An 18022-nucleotide genomic window follows, 5' to 3' on the forward strand; every position below is an offset into this window, starting at 1 on the left:
CTCTTTCAATCCCCCCTTTCCTCTCATTTCTTTTCCTCTACTTTCCACTCTCATCTCCTCTGTGTATTCATTATCTCTACCTCTCGTCCCTTACCCTCCCCTCTTCTCACTTCCATATTATTCTCCTCCCCTTCCCCTCTCTTCTCCTGATCTATCAGTCCCAGCACTGTCTTGGGAGAGCAGGGTCTGAAGAGGGTTTCCAGCCTGTCCCCCCTCCACCTCTGAGGGTTCTGAGGGCTGGACTCTAGTAATAGCCTCTGTCAGCACTAACACAAATCAAAGAGAGAGGTCCACAGCCTGCTTTTCAACTTCGCTCTGTATCAATGTTTGGTTCTGGCGTCAGAGAACGAGAGAGAGAGAGAGAGAGAGAGAGAGAGAGAGAGAGAGAGAGAGAGAGATAGAGAGAGAGAGAGAGAGAGAGAGAGAGACAGATGAGCTAACAGACAGACTGGCTGACGATTCTGGTGGGCTGTGCATCAGGGGGTCTATCTAGGTCTAACCAGCCCATGAACCCCAGACAACTTGATTAATGCAGAGAAATCTCAGGAGATGAGGGTTGTTGTTGTTTTTCTTATTAGCTACATCACCGGCGGCAGCAGCCGCAGCGTGTGGTGGAGGGCTGAGTGAGGCGGAGGTTGTGTAATTACATGCAGGGAGAATGGAGGCCGTCATGATTACACAAACATGCCGACAGACATGGAGCACTGTGCTAATTAAACCCCACCCACTGAGGCTGAGGCCCCTGAGGGCCACAGGGAGGGTACTGGTACTGTGCCACCTCAGGAGGTATTTACCTGCTGGGCTATGTGGCTCAGAGTGCTGTATACAGTGCACTACCCTGGACAAAGATGTATGTAATGAAGTAGGCACAGAAACAGAGAGAGAGAGAGAGAGAGAGAGAGAGAGAGAGAGAGAGAGAGAGAGAGAGAGAGAGAGAGACATCAACAAATTGGCCACTATTCTAGAAAAATCCTTAGCTCCTGGTGTTCCTCCTTAGCTCCATGTCTGTCACCCACAGAACATGGCCTACAGCAGAGCCTGGACCTGCTAGAGCAGTACTGCCAGACCTGGGCCCTGGCAGTAAACCCCAAAAAGACAAAATAATTTCCAGAGAAGATCCAGATCTCAGGGAATTAGAACAAAGGTCGCAATTGGTACAAAATATATAGAGTACTGCACACACTACAATTACTTAGGTTTAAAAATAAGCTCAAGTGGACACCTTAATGAGGCAGTGAACGAACTGAGAGAGAAAGCACGCAGGGCATTCTACGCCATTAAAAAAACAAGTTCAAATTGAAATACCTATTCAAATTTGGATAAAACAAATTGAATGTGTCATTGAACCAATTGCACTTTATGGCCGCGAGGTGTGGGGTCCACTTGCAAAACAAGATTTCATCAAATGGAACAAACACCCCATTGAAACCCTGCATGCAGAGTTCTGTAAGATTCTCCTACATGTCCATAGGATAACTACAAACAATGCATACAGGGCAGAATTAAGCCAATATCCACTAATAATAAAAACTCAAAAAAGAGCAATTAAGTTTTGAAAACATCTCAAATACAGTGACACCCTCTCATATCATTACCAAGCCCTGCAATGCCAAGAGCAAAGAAAAGACTCCCCTCATCCAGCTGGTCCTGGGGCTGAGTTCACAAACCTGTTCTACTAACACACTGAAGCCTCAGGACCAGAACATCCAATCAATCCGAATAAACCAAATTTACAACACAGTCAAAACAAAACTACATTGCTTATTGGGAAACACAAGCACAAGCACAAAGCAAAATGCAGTGCTATCTGGCCCTAAATCGACAGTACACCGTGGCTAAATATTTTACCATGGTTACTGATCAAGACCTTAGAAACAGAAAACCAGGCTCCCTGTAGAGGAAAGGCTGCGCAACCACTGCACAACAGCAGAACCTGAGACAGAGCTGCATTTCCTGACAAAATGTCAAAAACATAAAACAATTATAGACTGTCATTTACTCACATTTGAAACCTATATTCAAGGTTTTAAAGACCTCTCTGATGGGAGTGGGCTACCCATCCTGTTGGGGGAGGACACAGAGAGCTGTGGGTTGGCAGCGCGCTATAATGTTGCTTGCCAATAGATGAGGGACAGTGTCTGACAGACCAATCAACCTGCACATATCCTCTACTGTATGCTTATTGTTCAATGTATGGTTATTTTGCCCCTTGGTTATTGTTGTTACTGTTTCTTATTATTTTATTATTGTAAATATCCACAGTACGCTTTGGCAATATGTACATTGTTACATCATGCCAATAAATCAAATCGAATTGAATTGAATTGAGAGAGAGACAGAGGGAGAGAGGGAGAGAGAGAGAGAGAGAAAAAGAGAGAGAGAAAAAGAGAGAGAGAGAGAGAGAGACAGAAAGAGAGAGACGTGTGTGTTTTCTAGATGAATTCATTATCAGAAAAGTAAACTGCTATTTGCTGCTTCCCTGTTGATATTGTTTGGGATGGAGCCTGAAGCTAGGCACCATTATATCCTGAGCCTCTGAGCCTGCAGTGAAGCAACGGCCTCAATTACAAACCTTTTTTTTTTTTTGCAGGAGAAGTGTGTAATTGTGATAAAGTTGCAAACGGAGAAGCCGTCCAAAAACCACAGGGACGGGCAGGCTGTAACCTACTGGGAAGTATTGTCTTTTAATTGGTTGAAACGGCAGAGAAAATGAAAATGGTTTGGGGCAGACGCATAAACTGGACAGTTTCTCCTGAGTGGAGCGGTGGTCAGGACTCTCTGCGTTGATCATTAAGCGATCACACAGAGAGCTGAACCGGCTTCAGGAAAGGTTGACAAGGGAGGTCTGACGCTGGGCTGTATTGTGCTGAGGCAAGCTGCTGAGGCAAGCTGCTGAGGCAAGCTGCTGAGGCAAGCTGCTGAGGCAAGCTGCTGAGGCAAGCTGCTGGGGCATGCTGCTGGGGCATGCTGCTGGGGCAAGCTGCTGGGGCAAGCTGCTGAGGCAAGCTGCTGAGGCAAGCTGCTGAGGCAAGCTGCTGAGGCAAGCTGCTGGGGCATGCTGCTGGGGCATGCTGCTGGGGCAAGCTGCTGGGGCAAGCTGCTGGGGCAAGCTGCTGGGGCAAGGTGCTGAGGAAAGCTGCCGAGGAAAGCTGCCGAGGCAAGCTGCTGAAGCAAGCTGCTGACACCCACGGACAGGGAGAGGTGAGGAGGAGGTGAGGCAGAAGTGAGGCAGCTATGGGGAAATTCAAGGGTCAGGCTGGGAAGTCAATAGAGGGATTTGGCACTTGGGTGTCGGGGTTAAGTGGGGAGTCCATATGAGTAAGGCAAAGGTCTGAGAGCAAACTGACTGTGACCTAGTCCAGAGTCAGTAAACAGGGCAGGCTCAGGGGTCTCTTACCTTCTGATGGTGCGTAGCAGAGTAGAGCGGGCCTCGTTGTGGAAGGTGATGACAATGGAGGTGGAGGGCAGATCTGGGTCATAATGTAGCGTGGTGCACCTGAGAGAGAGAGAGAGAGAGAGAGAGAGAGAGAGAGAGAAACAGAGAGAGAAACAGAGAGAGAAACAGAGAGAGAGAAACAGAGAGAGTAAAGCCCCTTGAATTGAGACAGACAGACAGACAGACAGACAGACAGACAGACAGACAGACAGACAGACAGACAGACAGACAGACAGACAGACAGACAGACAGAGAACATTTCAGCAGACCATCAGCCAACAGCCAACTCGACATAAAACAACTCCTTACAGTTATTGTCGGCTAGAGAGCTACAGCCTTACAGTCACTAACTTTGTGCTTCTTTTGATACCTTCACATACTGGATAACAACATCTTACCTGCCTCTGACTGGAATTCCAGAGTCAAAGCCACATAGCAAAGCCAAGGATAGGCAGACAGTGTTCTGCACTTCCAATAAACCATTAAAAACGGACAGTGTTGAGGACAGTGTTGCTAAGGGTAACTAGACAAAAGCATGCTGTTGTGTGAGGAAGGACAGCACTGTGAAAACGTGATGAGAACAATAAAGACAGCCATGCTAGGACAGAAACCTGAGGAGGCGCAGCTCTATAAATGATAGATGAGCAGCGAGGAGCTCATTATTAAAACAGTATCCCACAACACAGCTACCTCTGACCAGACGATGTGCGGGCTCCCGTGTGGCGCAGTGGTCTAAGGCACTGCATCTCAGTGCAAGAGGTGTCACTACAGTCCCTGGTTTGAATCCAGGCTGTATCACATCCGGCTGTGATTGGGAGTCCCCATAAGGTGGCGCACAACTGGCCCAGCGTTGTCCGGGGTAGGCCGTCATTGTAAATAAGAATTTGTCCTTAACTGACATGCCTGGTTAAATAAATGTAAAAAAACATCTCAGGTTAAGCTGGCTGGCTGGGGCAGGAACAATTGTCTTAGAAGAGAGGATATAGGACTAACAGCAGATGGGACACACACAAACACACTACCCAATTAGATACGACTGAGGAATAATAAAGATAATTGGCACACTGGACTTTGCCTCATAACAATCATCAATGACTAAGATTTAAGAATGACTATCCGTGAGTTCTTTCCTAATTTATTGAAAAGTGGGCATTTAAAAAAGAAAGGGGCTTTTATTCCTTAGCTCTTTGTGCAGAAGACTATGGCCTTGTCCGAATACCCTTCCTTGCGTTCTATATAGTAGGCCTTTTGGCTATCCGAAAATAGAATGTTTCATAGTGTAAGACATTTTCGAGAATTGAGTTTGCTTTAAATGCCAGGATGTCCTAGTCATTTAGGCTTTTCGTCTCGTAGGATTCACTGCACACTGCTGAGGAAGACGGTCCTCTTCCGGACACACACGTTTTTGACAACAACAGCTGATAATCAGAAAAGGTCATGTAACCAAAATGAACGAATGGTGGGAAATGAAATGATGCATTCTCAGTATGGACAAGACTAGTATGCTGATTTCAGTTGCTCACTGCTAATGTTTTAACTAAACAGTGCGTTCTAAATAGTATGTGCTGCGAGTTGTACACCGTATGTTTTAGTAAGTAGCAGGCAAAACCCTAATCGGTACCCAGCAGTGGCATGGTGCAGCACTACCAAAAACATGCCAGCCTCCACAAAGTCCTGCTACATGGCTGAAGAGAGGGGCGTGTGTGTGTGTGTGTGTTTACTCCGAGACAGAAGATGCTAACCCATCTGTGACCAATGTGGAGAACACAGACTGTAATTCTGTACACTTCTGTTCAAAAGACACCAACAATCAACACCCTCTCTCTCTTGCTCTCTCTCACTCTCTCTCTCTCTCTCTCTCTGTCTCTCTCTTCAGCTCATGATGATTCATTCCATTTTTCCAGTGCAAAGATAAGATAACAAGTCTGACTTGTGCTGAAAGACAGGCGCTCGGGTGACGATAAGGTCACCGCTGTTGTTATTTTCTGCTGTCGTCAACACTACTGTTTTGAGTCACTTCGCCATGAGTTTGATGTGCTTTCTCCTCAGCAGTCTGCTCTGTGTGTGCCGAGATTCACAGAGAAACATCAAGGGAGCTGTGTGCCAGACAGATAAGCACAGGAAGGACCAGCAAACAAACACAAATGATAATTTCACATTTATTTTAAACTTGGCTCAAATCAAATTAGCCATTGAATTCAACAGTTTTCCTGTTGCTTCATAAAAAGCTGCACATTGAGTGCCCTAATGACAAACACTGGTCTCTCTGTGGGATTCTTTCATCCTTTTAGAGCCAGGCTAGCAGAGAAGTTCTGTAGATGTTTTCTTTTCAAAGCCTGGGTGGACGAAGTGGGTCTTTGGAGACGTTTTTCAGATTAGCATGCAGATGGTGCTAGAATCATTCATATTTTAGCACAGCTGTTTGGGGGACCGCTTGTCCTCTCTGTATGTATACAGCCTCTGTTATTGAAGCCTTCTGAAAGTTCACATAAGGGTGAGAGAAACAGGAGTGTGATGGGGTGGTCAGGGGTCAGGGTGATACATGGACATCTGATGCCCCTATCTGTATGTATATCTGTGCCTGAAGGGCCTGTTCCCCAATACAGTACTCCCCTTCAGTGAGTTATTCAAACTGTGGGCAGTACGGACGCGGAGCAGCTGACTGCAACACCTGTCACCACATTTGTTTGGCACAGAAAAACGCAGATCGGTTGAGATGTACCTGGCAAATACTGACAGGTCTGTTTTGTTTCACTGGCAAAGAGTCAAGTGCTTCTGCTCCTCTCCTATCTCTCCTCTCTTATCTCTCCTCTCTCTCCTCTCCTCTCTGCTCCTCTCCTATCTCTCCTCTCCTCTCTGCTCCTCTCCTATCTCTCCTCTCCTATCTCTCCTCTCCTCTCCTCTCTGCTCCTCTCTCCAATCTCTCCTCTCCTGTCCTCTCTGCTTCTCTCCTATTTCTCCTCTCCTATCCTCTCTCCTCTCCTCTCCTATCTCTCCTTTCCTCTCCTCTCCTCTCCTCTCCTCTCTGCTTCTCTCCTATTTCTCCTCTCCTATCCTCTCTCCTCTCCTCTCCTATCTCTCCTTTCCTCTCCTCTCCTCTCCACTCCTCTTCTCTTCTCTTCTCTTCTCTTTTCTATTCTTCTCTTCTCTTCTCTCCAATCTTGCGCTAAAGCCTACATCTATTCAAAGCTCTCTGTTTTCTTACACTTGTTTCAAGAGAGCGTTATCTCAGAGGCATAAGCCGTAGCGCAGCGTCACAGCAACAGCTTACCTCAAACACACACCTCTCAACACCAGGCTTTTGAGAATCTCAGAAAATCTCCTCTGGCCCACTTAAACGGGGCACAATTCATATCACCTTGTGGGTGGTCAACAGCTACTCTCAGGGGGAGAGAGAGAGCGAGAGTGAAAGTGCGTGCGTGCCCGCTCGAGAGAGAAGCCTCCAGCAAACTAAACACAAGATACAGTCTTGATGGAGGAAATGGCAGCGTACAACATAATCCCATTTATTTCTGGCATATTAACCAGAGAGAGAGAGAGAGAGAAAGAGGGAGAGAGAGAAGAGAGGAAGATATATAGAGAGCTGTCCTCATTATCCTGACTTCAAGCCATTTGCAATTCACCATGCTCTTTACAACAACACTAGTGCCAAGGCAGTAATAGTGCCCGACTGTGGTGGTCACATTCAAGAAGCTGTGACCTAGATTGTGGCCGGGCAAGTGGGCGGGCACATAGCAGGGTGCGGTCAAAGAACACCCATCTCCTCACACCCACACACCCACACACACAAGCCTGTAAACCCCACAGGACAGTCTCCCGATCTGGAGTTCCGTTCCATCGACTGTAATGTAGACACGCCTCTTTTGGAGGGACTATCTTGGTGGGAACATTGGGTATAGTGAGGCAGCCTGGGGCCAAAAAGCAACTCTAGCCTCATAGGAGAAGAGACAGTGGAGGCTGTAGCAGAGATCTCTGTGGTGGATCCCTACAAAGTTGGGGCGGCAGTGTAGCCTAGTGGTTCGAGCATTGGACTAGTAACCGAAAGGTTGGAAGTTCAAATCCCCGAGCTGACAAGGTACAAAATCTGTCATTCTGCCCCTGAACAGGCAGTTAACCCACTTTTCCTAGGCCATCATTGAAAATAAGAATTTGTTCTTAACTGACTTGCCTAGTAAAATAAAGGTAAAAAAAAAAAGTACGAAAGGGAAAATCCTTCAGTATGGATAAGTAACTGAAGGAGAGAGGGACCCCATTAGTAGTTAATCATTGATTCTTGTCCTGTTTATGATGTGTGTATCTTGTTTTACATTAACACAGAACTACCAGAGAAATGAGTAACTATGACATTCAAATATGATCTTGAATGTAATCTACGATGCGTTACACCACCTGCCCCGAGACTCTCCAAGTTCCATAGAAGTGCCATATCTTCCTCATTATAAGTGTACGGTATACTTGAATACCATTGTTGGTTTTACAGAAACTAGGACTTTTCCTTAAAAAGCATTTTTTTTCTAGAAGCATGAATTAATTGAAGAGATCGAAGGAAGATGGTGTTATTGAAGGATATTAAAGGGTCGTTCCACCAACTTGATTTCACCTCATTTGAACATCCTGCCATAAAGAGCACACATTGAACTTCATAAGAAAACATGCTTTTCCATGTCAAGAGGCTAAATAAAAAAATGGCTGTGCCTATAGTAAGTGACTACTACTGTATGTGCCAAATAATGTAACAGGGATGACTGTAACAGAAAAAAAGGTAAAAACAATTCTAGCCTGCCTATCTATTAGACTCATCCTCACTCTCTCTGTGGACCAGCACAGCAAACATGAAACATAATCCATTGAGAAAGACTAGTCCACAGAGACAGAGCACAGGAATAATGCCTGAAATTACAGGGAAAAGGGTCTTTGCTTTCTGAAAACTGCCATAGCTTTCCAATGTCATCGCCAGCAATCCCCTCCTCACACTAGATGGTTGTTTACAGGCTACAGGTAGTGATTGGTATTAGCGCCATAGGCTACAGCTAGCTGGGTTACATCAGGTATGGCTACCTACTGTACCAACATCCACTCACCAACCTCTCCCTCACCCTCCCTCCCTCCCTCCCTCCCTCACCCCATCCCCTCACACACAATCCCATCTGTCAGAGAGCGATGGTGTCCGCAGCCCCGAAAAATTACCTGCCTCGCTCATTGCTCAACGCACACACACACACACACACACACAGAAGTCAACGTAGCATGCTGCGCTGTTTAATTGTGTCAGCTAGACCAAAGTCCCCGGGTCAGATTAAGAGTGCCAGACTGCCATCTTAACGTTACTGTACCACAAGGTCACACCGTCCCATCCCCCTCAAATAGACCCTGGCATGTGATGCCAGCCTGGGACACAGGGTGTGGCGACTGGATACAAGCTTCACAAATGTTTTTTATTTTCAAATCATTTCGAGTCTGTCTATCTATGGGTTACAGGGTCGGCATGTTATGCTCAACCCGCTCAGTTTTCACCACAAAACACTAGGAAATGGCCAAAAAGAGAAGAACTAGCTCATTGAAGTCAACGTAGCATGCTGCGCTGTTTAATTGTGTTATCTGGACCAGCTCATATGGTTTTACACTATGATTTGACTATTAGATGTTCAATGTTTCACCATATTGCCACGTTCTGACCTTAGTTCCTTTGTTTTGTCTTTGTTTTAGTATGGTCAGGGCGTGAGTTGGGGTGGGCAGTCTATGTTCCTTTTTCTATAATTTGGGATTTCTGTGTTTGGCCTGGTATGGTTGTCAATCAGAGGCAGCTGTCAATCGTTGTCCCTGATTGAGAACCATACTTAGGCAGCCTGGTTTCACTTTTGAGTTGTGGGTGATTATTTTCCGTGTCAGTGTTCGTTCCACACGCAACTGTTTCGGTTTTGTTATTTCACCTTGTCGTTTATTGTTTTGTTCAGTGTTCATTATTCTTATTAAACGATACGGACACTTACCACGCTGCGCATTGGTCCTCCGATCCTTCCTGCTACTCCTCCTCGTCATATTAAAATGAGAGTTCAGTTCACATCACAGGTTTGACTTTAAAATGAGGGACAGGTGTATGTGAAACACTAACCACATTAAATACAAACTCTTAAATACAAAATCTTCAGAAATGACTTTACGGTGATGGTGAAGACTTCTTGAGATTAAGTGGGTTTAATAAACATCTCCCTAGAAGTCACATGGAGGGACACGTCAAAATGCATGAAGTGGATGAATTGAATTCTCCATGTGGTCTATATTAAAGGGCACTTCATTTAATATAACAGGCTTTTAAAATGCTATATTGGTGAGCAATTTATACTTAAAATATCAAAAGGGATGCGAAAGGCACTCATTTCCTGGAACAACCCAGAAGCTCTCCGTCATGAATCCAGGCCACCAGATCTGAGAGTGTACCAGCCAGCTAAACCCACTGCTCTCCCTTCCTGACATCAATGCCTCATCAGGATTTATTCTTGTTCAGGCACATATGTGCGACATCATATCTCTGATGAGATTTGAGGATAGGAGGTGGAGCTTTCCTCTCCTCTTCCTCTCCTCTCCTCTCCTCTCCTTCTCATTACCACTCACTCACAGGGAATGGTGTGGGTTCGGATACAGTAACTTTTATCCATCATGTCTGGTCTGCTCATGTATCACACACACAACTATATCCTAGTCCATAGATGCAACCCAAAGTAGATCTTAACACCAATCTTCTACATTAGTGGTATGTTCAACATTCATTAAAATTCACAGCTGCTCTGTGGAGACTGGATATAGTGATTTATTAAAGTGGTGAAGAAAGCATGTCTCGAGGGAGGACAGTAGGCAATGTTCTGGTTTGAAAATAGAGCTCCCATTAGTATGTTTTATCATATTCATCAGCCAAGTCACAGGTCCTTCAGTGACCAGCAAGAGTTCTTCCTCTGTTTGGAAAACATGAGTGTTGTTTCTGCAGTCAGGGAAATGTGCACCCTGGCACTACTAGAATATGAATGTGTTTGCATCAGAAAACTTGTCATGTGTTCTTCCTAAGGATCACCATTTAGAAATTGCAATGTTGTATGTTGTAGACTGAAAGAAATGTATTTTTCAGGCCAATACGGCTGTTTTTCCTTTCGTTATTGTCACAACGAAATTGACATACTGTATATTATAATATATTCCCAGAGAGAATTATTATCATGAGGTCAAATCTACTGTAACAAAGCTACATTTCACCAGGCAGCAGCTCTTTGAGTCTGACTGTAACAACAGAGTGGTTGACAGGTTTTCACAGGTCTCTGCAGTGCTATGTGCATGAGGTCCCTTAAAGCAGAGCATCACTTGAAAGCCAGATTTAAATGAATATTGCCATGCATTCCCCCAGCCTGGAAGTATGACTCTCTCTCTAACTCAAACTCCTACCTGCCTGCCACCCAGTAGAAGTGATTCAAATCGGGCAAATCCAAATACATTGAATAAGAGCAGCCCTGGTGTGCTTCCCAGCTGTGAGCCCCAAGTTAAATCTCTCCTCGGCGAGAAGAGAGGAAAACCAGCTTATGAAAATGCAGGGCTACCCCCGGAACGACACTATCTCAGTAAACCTCTGCCAACACAGCTCCAACACAGGGATCAAAGTCTGTTGCTGCTGTACAGAAAGCTCAGTAAGAAGAAGGCTGCATCTGCTTGTAAACCCCCTACTGTTGAAGTGATGACACACTCGTAGGGCTTGCACAATTAAGGTATAATCGTGTGACCGACGATTATGGATGAAGACTGTCATGAAAATAAATAATCCGTCATAACCCGTAAAAGATAAATATATTCAACTTGGTGGTGAAACTTTGTTGCTCCTTGCTGAAGCAAGCAAAGTGTTGTAGCAAACAGGTCTTTGGTTGCCTAGGCAATACCTCCCTCCCTGCAGCCGCAGCACATGTGTCAGGAGTGGAGGAGAGAAGAGAATGTGTGTCTTAACAACCAAAAATGATTGTGCTCTTCAGATGATTATAGGCGTGACTGCGGTCATTCGACTGACCAATAACCCAATCCAAAATTCCATGACCATCACAGCTCTACACACTCATACAGGGCACCAGGGAATTTAGGTGGTTAACAAAAGACATCACAGTAAGGTGCAGAGCATTCGATTATCCTGCTGGGGGGCAAGGAGACCACCAGCTCCGCTAAAACCATTGAAAAGTGTTTTCAAGGGATTGTTAAATAAATGTGACCTATTTGGTTTTAATATCATCACCTCTTGAAGAGCACAGTCAGAACTACAAATGTCCATTTATTCCACATTTAGCTCTGTCATCAGAGTTAAACAGCAAGTAACTGCATGATTTCATGATCAGTCAGCATCAATTGATCATGTAATTTCAGATACCTGGGGGTAGGCTCACGATATCTCTCACTATTGTCCTCCATTAATTGGATTAAAGTGAACCATACCTGACAAGTATGAGTGTTTTGCATAAATGTGCCATCCTTTGTGGACTCTTCCTGCCAAGCAGCAGAAGGGCACATTTGCTGATGTAATGTCAGAGGATAATGTTTACTTTGAGAAACATTGTACAGTTGGCTAAACAACCAACGTAGGCCTACCTAGCGAAGTCAGCGAACATTATTCCCTTTTCAACGTTGTTTTATTATTATTATTGTTGTTATAAAAACATTTTGGTGGGGTAGATCAGCTTTAATATTGCAGTTAGATTGTAGCCTCCATCAATGTAATTGTCTGCATCATTTCCAATCCCCCATATATTTTTTTGTAAATATACTGTGTATATACACACACACACACACACACACACACACACACACACACACACACACACACACACACACACACACACACACACACACACACACACACACACACACACACACACACACTTACTATTTCACACTAACCCTTACCATTCCTCCCCGAATTGGAGTAAACTAGTGAACAACAGCACATAGGCTTCTACTTCCAGTTCATGCATACAATATATATTTTACAGCCACAATCTATTTTACAACAGTTCTCTTTTGTTTGTTTTTACTCATATCCTTTCGCTACCCTAAAACCCTTTCCATCTATTTCTGAAGACCATCCAGTTTTGATTTCTCTGTTCTGTTACACAGAATTCAGACCCTATATACAGTGGGGCAAAAAAGTAAACCAAAGTAACAAAGCCGACCATCAGTAACACACTATGCCGCCAGGGACTCAAATCCTGCAGTGCCAGACGTGTCCCCCTGCTTAAGTCAGTACATGTCCAGGCCCGTCTGAAGTTTGCTAGAGAGCATTTGGGTGATCCAGAAGAAGATTGGGAGAATGTCATATGGTAAAATGAAACCAAAATCCAACCTTTTGGTAAAAACTCAACTCGTCGTGTTTGGAGGACAAAGAATGCTGAGTTGCATCCAAAGAACACCATACCTACTGTGAAGCATGGGGGTGGAAACATCATGCTTTGGGGCTGTTTTTCTGCAAAGGGATCAGGACGACTGATCCGTGTAAAGGAAAGAATGAATGGGGCCATGTATCGTGAGATTTTGAGTGAAAACCTCCTTCCATTAGCAAGGGCATTGAAGATTAAACGTGGCTGGGTCTTTCAGCATGACAATAATCCCAAACACACCACCCGGGCAACGAAGGAGTGGCTTCGTAAGAAGCATTTCAAGGTCCTGGAGTGGCCTAGCCAGTCTCCAGATCTCAACTCTGTAGAAAATCTTTGGAGGGAGTTGAAAGTCTGTGTTGCCCAGCAACAGCCCCAAAACATCACTGCTCTAGAGGAGATCTGCATGGAGGAATGGGCCAAAATACCAGCAACAGTGTGTGAAAACCTTGTGAAGACTTACAGAAAACGTTTGACCTCTGTCATTGCCAACAAAGGGTATTTAACAAAGTATTGAGATAAACTTTTGTTATTGACCAAATAATTATTTTCCACCATAATTTGCAAATAGATTCATGAAAATCCTACAATGTGATTTTCTGGATTTTTTTTTCTCATTTTGTCTGTCATAGTTGAAGTGTACCTATGATGAAAATTACAGGCCTCTCTCATATTTTTAAGTGGGAGAACTTGCACAATTGGTGGCTGACTAAATACTTTTTTGCCCCACGGAACAAATAACGAACACACTACATTTTACATGAGTAATCTTGTTGTTATTAGTTCCACCTTTCAACTCCACTCCACCTGTCCCATCTATCTATTAACACCATCTATTTGCCATATATATTTCAACTGTGCTGTTGAAACCTTTCTATTCTCATTGTTTCTACAGATTGTAAATTAAAGATACATTTTTTTGCTAAAAGTATTATTTTATTATTGATCAATTGACTATGAATTTTCAGATCACCCAGTAGTGCTATCTGCAGAGTTGTTGCAATTCTTCAGTCATTCCTGGACCTGTGGCCAAAAGCAAGCTACATATGGACAGGACCAGAACAAATCATCTAATGATTCTCTCTCTTCGCAGCTAAATCTGCAGAGCTGGGATGGTTGTATCCCCCATATATATATATAAATATACATATATATAAAATATATATAAAACGTTCTATTGGTTGCAATACCTTTTAATAATAATTTAAATTGAAAATTTCTAAGTTTTGTATCTGGCGTTGTTTTGCATATCAGTTCATAAACCATGTGCCATTGAATCGGTACACTGAAAATCCCATCCCAACTATTTTGCAATATTGTTACGACTTCCACCGAAGGTAGTTCCTCTCCCTGTTCGGGCGGCCCTCGGCGGTCGGCATCGCCGGCCTACGAGTCATCACCGATCCCTTTTTCCTTTTCTGTTTGTTTTGTCTTTGGTTCTTTCACACCTGGTTTCATTGGCCTTCATTTCTGTGTGTATAATTTACCCTGTTGCCCGCCTAGGTTTGTGCGGGATTATTTTATTGTGATGTTGCTCGGTTAGGTTGTGCCCATTTTTGTTTCACGCATTTATACCGAGCGTGTATAAATTGAGGAGTTTTGTTTGTTCCTCCTTGTGTGATTAACGGGTTTTTCTCTGTTGTCGAGGGCGTTTGATTTTTTTATTGTGGCTAACGTGTATTTGGTGGATTTGCCCATTAAAATTACACATCTCGGACATCTCTGCTCTCTTGCACCTGACTCCTTCACCTACCTCCTAATGCAATATTGTCACAAATATATATGGCACAGTTGTACAGTTTTTGGTCCTTAAATTAAACTAGTATACTTTTTTATGTTTCACAAACAAGTTCTTTATTTTTTTTCTCCCTTCCACTTGCTTCTTCCATTTTTGTGGTAATGCTGCAATTAGTTGGTTGTAATTTTGGGTAGAGCAGACATTTCTATTTTTGTTAGCTGCATGTGTGACATAACACCAACAGTCCTATTTATGATATAATTTTCAAAGATTATATATTTTTTAAACATTTTTTTAAAGATTTTTTGTCAATTAGTATATTTGAGTTTAATCATAATATTTTTTGTAAAATTTGCTCATTTTCTTCTGGTGGATTAAATTGAAATTGCAACCAACTTTCTATGGCTTTTTAAAATTTGAAAAGAACCGAAAGTGAGAGGTTGTAATCTGAATAAAGGGAAAGGGGCCATTCTTGAACATGGGGTGAGACATTCTTACTAATCTGCTAGAGAACCAGTTCGGATTTAAGTACAATTTGTGTATGACTGAAGACTTTAGTGAGAGTTTCTAATGCTTTAATATGTCTGCCTTCTGAATTCATATTCATTATATAAATAGGCCCGTCTGGCTTGCTGTTCCAAATCAAATAGATTACTTTTTGCTCCTATAATTTTAAAAACAGGTCGCTGGGTAAGACGATAAGCAAATAGGTAAACTGGGATATGACTAAAGAGTTAATCAAGTTGTTTTTTCCACAAATAGACACTGTTTTTAAGAGTGTTTCATCACAATTGCTGCTGACAGACATGGCTAGCTATCCAATATCCCAAAAATGTAGGACAATATTGAGAGATATCGTGAGCCTCCCCTCAGGTATCTGAAATTGCATGATCAATTGATGTTTACTGATCATGAAAATCATGCAGTTACATGATTACATGTGGCATAATCGCAAATGTGACAAGAGGTGATGATATTAAAACCGAGTTATAACATCTATTGAACAAACCCTTGAAAATAGTTTTAGTGGAGCCGGGGTCTCCTTGCCCCCCAGCAGCCAAGTCGAACACTTTGCATAGTATTGTGACGTTTCATCGATAACAACTTACGCGATAAAACCCATATTATCAGGCACAAGTCTTACTCCGGTTTCATTGATGATATGAGCAACATTCGATGAGAAGTACATATCATGGTAGAGAAAAAAAACAGCAGTGAAAAACTAGGACATAAGCAATATCCGGGTCCTTATATACTGTATAACATCAAAGTGAGAATAATCTGATAAGACTCCAGAGGAAAGGCTTGTGAAGGAGGAGAGTAATATATAATCTCATTTATTTGCTGTGAATGCCTCTAGGACTTGGGGATAGCAGCCACAACTTGGTGCACAGAAACCATCATTCACTTCAGCCATAGCTTGGGGTGTACTTTACTTACAAGGCTCTCTAAAATAGCATGCACACAGCATATAATTAGTCTCTCTGTCAGACACAACAGCTGTGGGGGTACTGGGAAGGGAAGCAGCGTTCTGCTGGTGGTGGACTTGGTGAAGTTTCTGTAGGGAAGATAAATGCGTCCTTGCAAAAGCAGAGAGAGAATCTTTCAGTTTGGGGGGGGTTCCATACAAAGAATCTCTGATCACTCCACCGTTCTCACTTAAAACAGTTTCTGCTGGGGTGAAGAATTAAGCAATGTGGGGGTATGATATGTTGGGCAGTACATTCTGCCCATATTGACGAGAGGAGATAACCCATATGCACTCAGGTTATTATTACTGAACCAGATGGCCAAACAGAGGAAGAAGACAACATCTACACACTGTGGCCTCTGGGCGCACATCCATTGTCTCAGCTTCTGAAAAGAAAAAATCCAATGCAAAATGTCTGGCAACAAATACAGGCTATATGCACATGTCCATTGCAGCACCTGTCTAATGTCATTAATATGCAATCAATAAAAAGCTAATTATGTGAGGACCAGTGTGTAGTAGTGAATGTGCACCTGTCTGACAGTGTCTCTAGGTGGAGTGGAGAATGACTGTTTAGAATCCCATTATATCTATATGGCTCTGTGGGATAGCATGTGAGTGTTACAGCTAATAGGAGATTTGAAGTCTCTGAGGATCCAGGAAGTAGTATGGGGTAAACAGAGGAGCTCATATCCTGTTTGGATTACCACTGACTAATGGACTGACTGACTGACGGGGGGAATCTGTCTTCAGCCCTGCTGCTGCCATGGATAGACTCATCCTCTCTCTGTGGACCAGCACAGCAAACATGAAACAAAATCCATTGAGAAAGACTAGTCCACAGATACAGAGCACAGGAATAATGGTTCACATTACAGGGAAAAGGGGCTTTGCTTTCTGACAACTGCCATAGCTTTCCAATGTCATCGCCAGCAATCCCCTCCTCACACTAGATGGTTGTTTACAGGCTACAGGTTGTGATTGGGTTTAGCGCCATAGGCTACAGCTAGCTGGGTTACATCAGGAATGGCTACCTACTGTACCAACATCCACTCACCAACCTCTCCCTCACCCTCCCTCACCCTCCCTCACCCTCCCTCACTCTACCCCCTCACACACAATCCCATCTGTCAGAGAGCGATGCTGTCTGCAGCCCCGAAAAATTACCTGCCTCGCTCATTGCTCAAAACTCAACACACACACACACACATTGCACGCACGCATGCACGCACGCACACACACACACATAGAAGTCAACTTAGCATGCTGCGCTGTTTAATTGTGTTAGCTAGGCCAAAGCCCCCAGGTCATATTAAATGTGCCAGACTGCCATCTTAACATTACTGTACCACACCATCACATCCACCTGAAATAGGCCCTGGAATGTGATGCCAGCCTGGGACACAGCACAGGTTGTTTTTTATAGTTGGCCCACAGGTATTGTGACACAGTTCAGCAAAGAAATAGGGCCTAGATGTAGTAGACAGTGCTACAAACCTCTTTGCCATAAAAGGAAAGACATTGGGGTTAGTTGAGACAAGCTAAGGATACAATCACACCATTGACAATAAAACACCATTGGCGATAAAATGTGGCTGTTAAATATTTAAGGAAGCAATTGTGATATCCTGTATAATTTGATCTGATAAACACTTCTCTGATGCTGGTTTTGTCCAGTCTTGTCTTGAAAGGGTTAGCTATGTTGTCGTATCCCATAGGAAGAGATGGTGTGAGGAGCTGTTTTCAGCCTGCAGGTTGCTTCCCTAGTTTGTTTTCCACATGAGAAACAGCTGCAGGGAGCGCTGAGGGATTATGGGTACCTGCACTGACATATCTGAAGGTCAGGTTCATTCTAAAGTGGGAAGTGTGTAGTCGCCTCTAGCCACTGATCTAATGTCAGTTTTGCCCTTCTACTCCGTAATAGTTTTGGCTAGGGTTTGCTGATCCTAAATCTGTGCCAATCGGGAACCGCTACCTCATTAACT

The 18022-nt window shown here is 43.6% G+C and overlaps 1 protein-coding gene across 1 annotated transcript in view; it reads right to left on the reverse strand.

The window, feature by feature from the left end:
• Window positions 1-18022, reverse strand: part of LOC135557614 (polypeptide N-acetylgalactosaminyltransferase 14-like) — a 120867-nt gene that overhangs the window by 55236 nt on the left and 47609 nt on the right. Inside the window, exon 3 of the mRNA XM_064991054.1 lies at window positions 3398-3496. Within this exon, the coding sequence (XP_064847126.1) occupies window positions 3398-3496 (99 nt within the window). The remainder of the gene's footprint in view (window positions 1-3397; window positions 3497-18022) is intronic.

This window comes from Oncorhynchus masou, chromosome 16 (genome assembly GCF_036934945.1).
Source record: "Oncorhynchus masou masou isolate Uvic2021 chromosome 16, UVic_Omas_1.1, whole genome shotgun sequence".
NCBI classification, from domain to species: domain Eukaryota; kingdom Metazoa; phylum Chordata; class Actinopteri; order Salmoniformes; family Salmonidae; genus Oncorhynchus; species Oncorhynchus masou.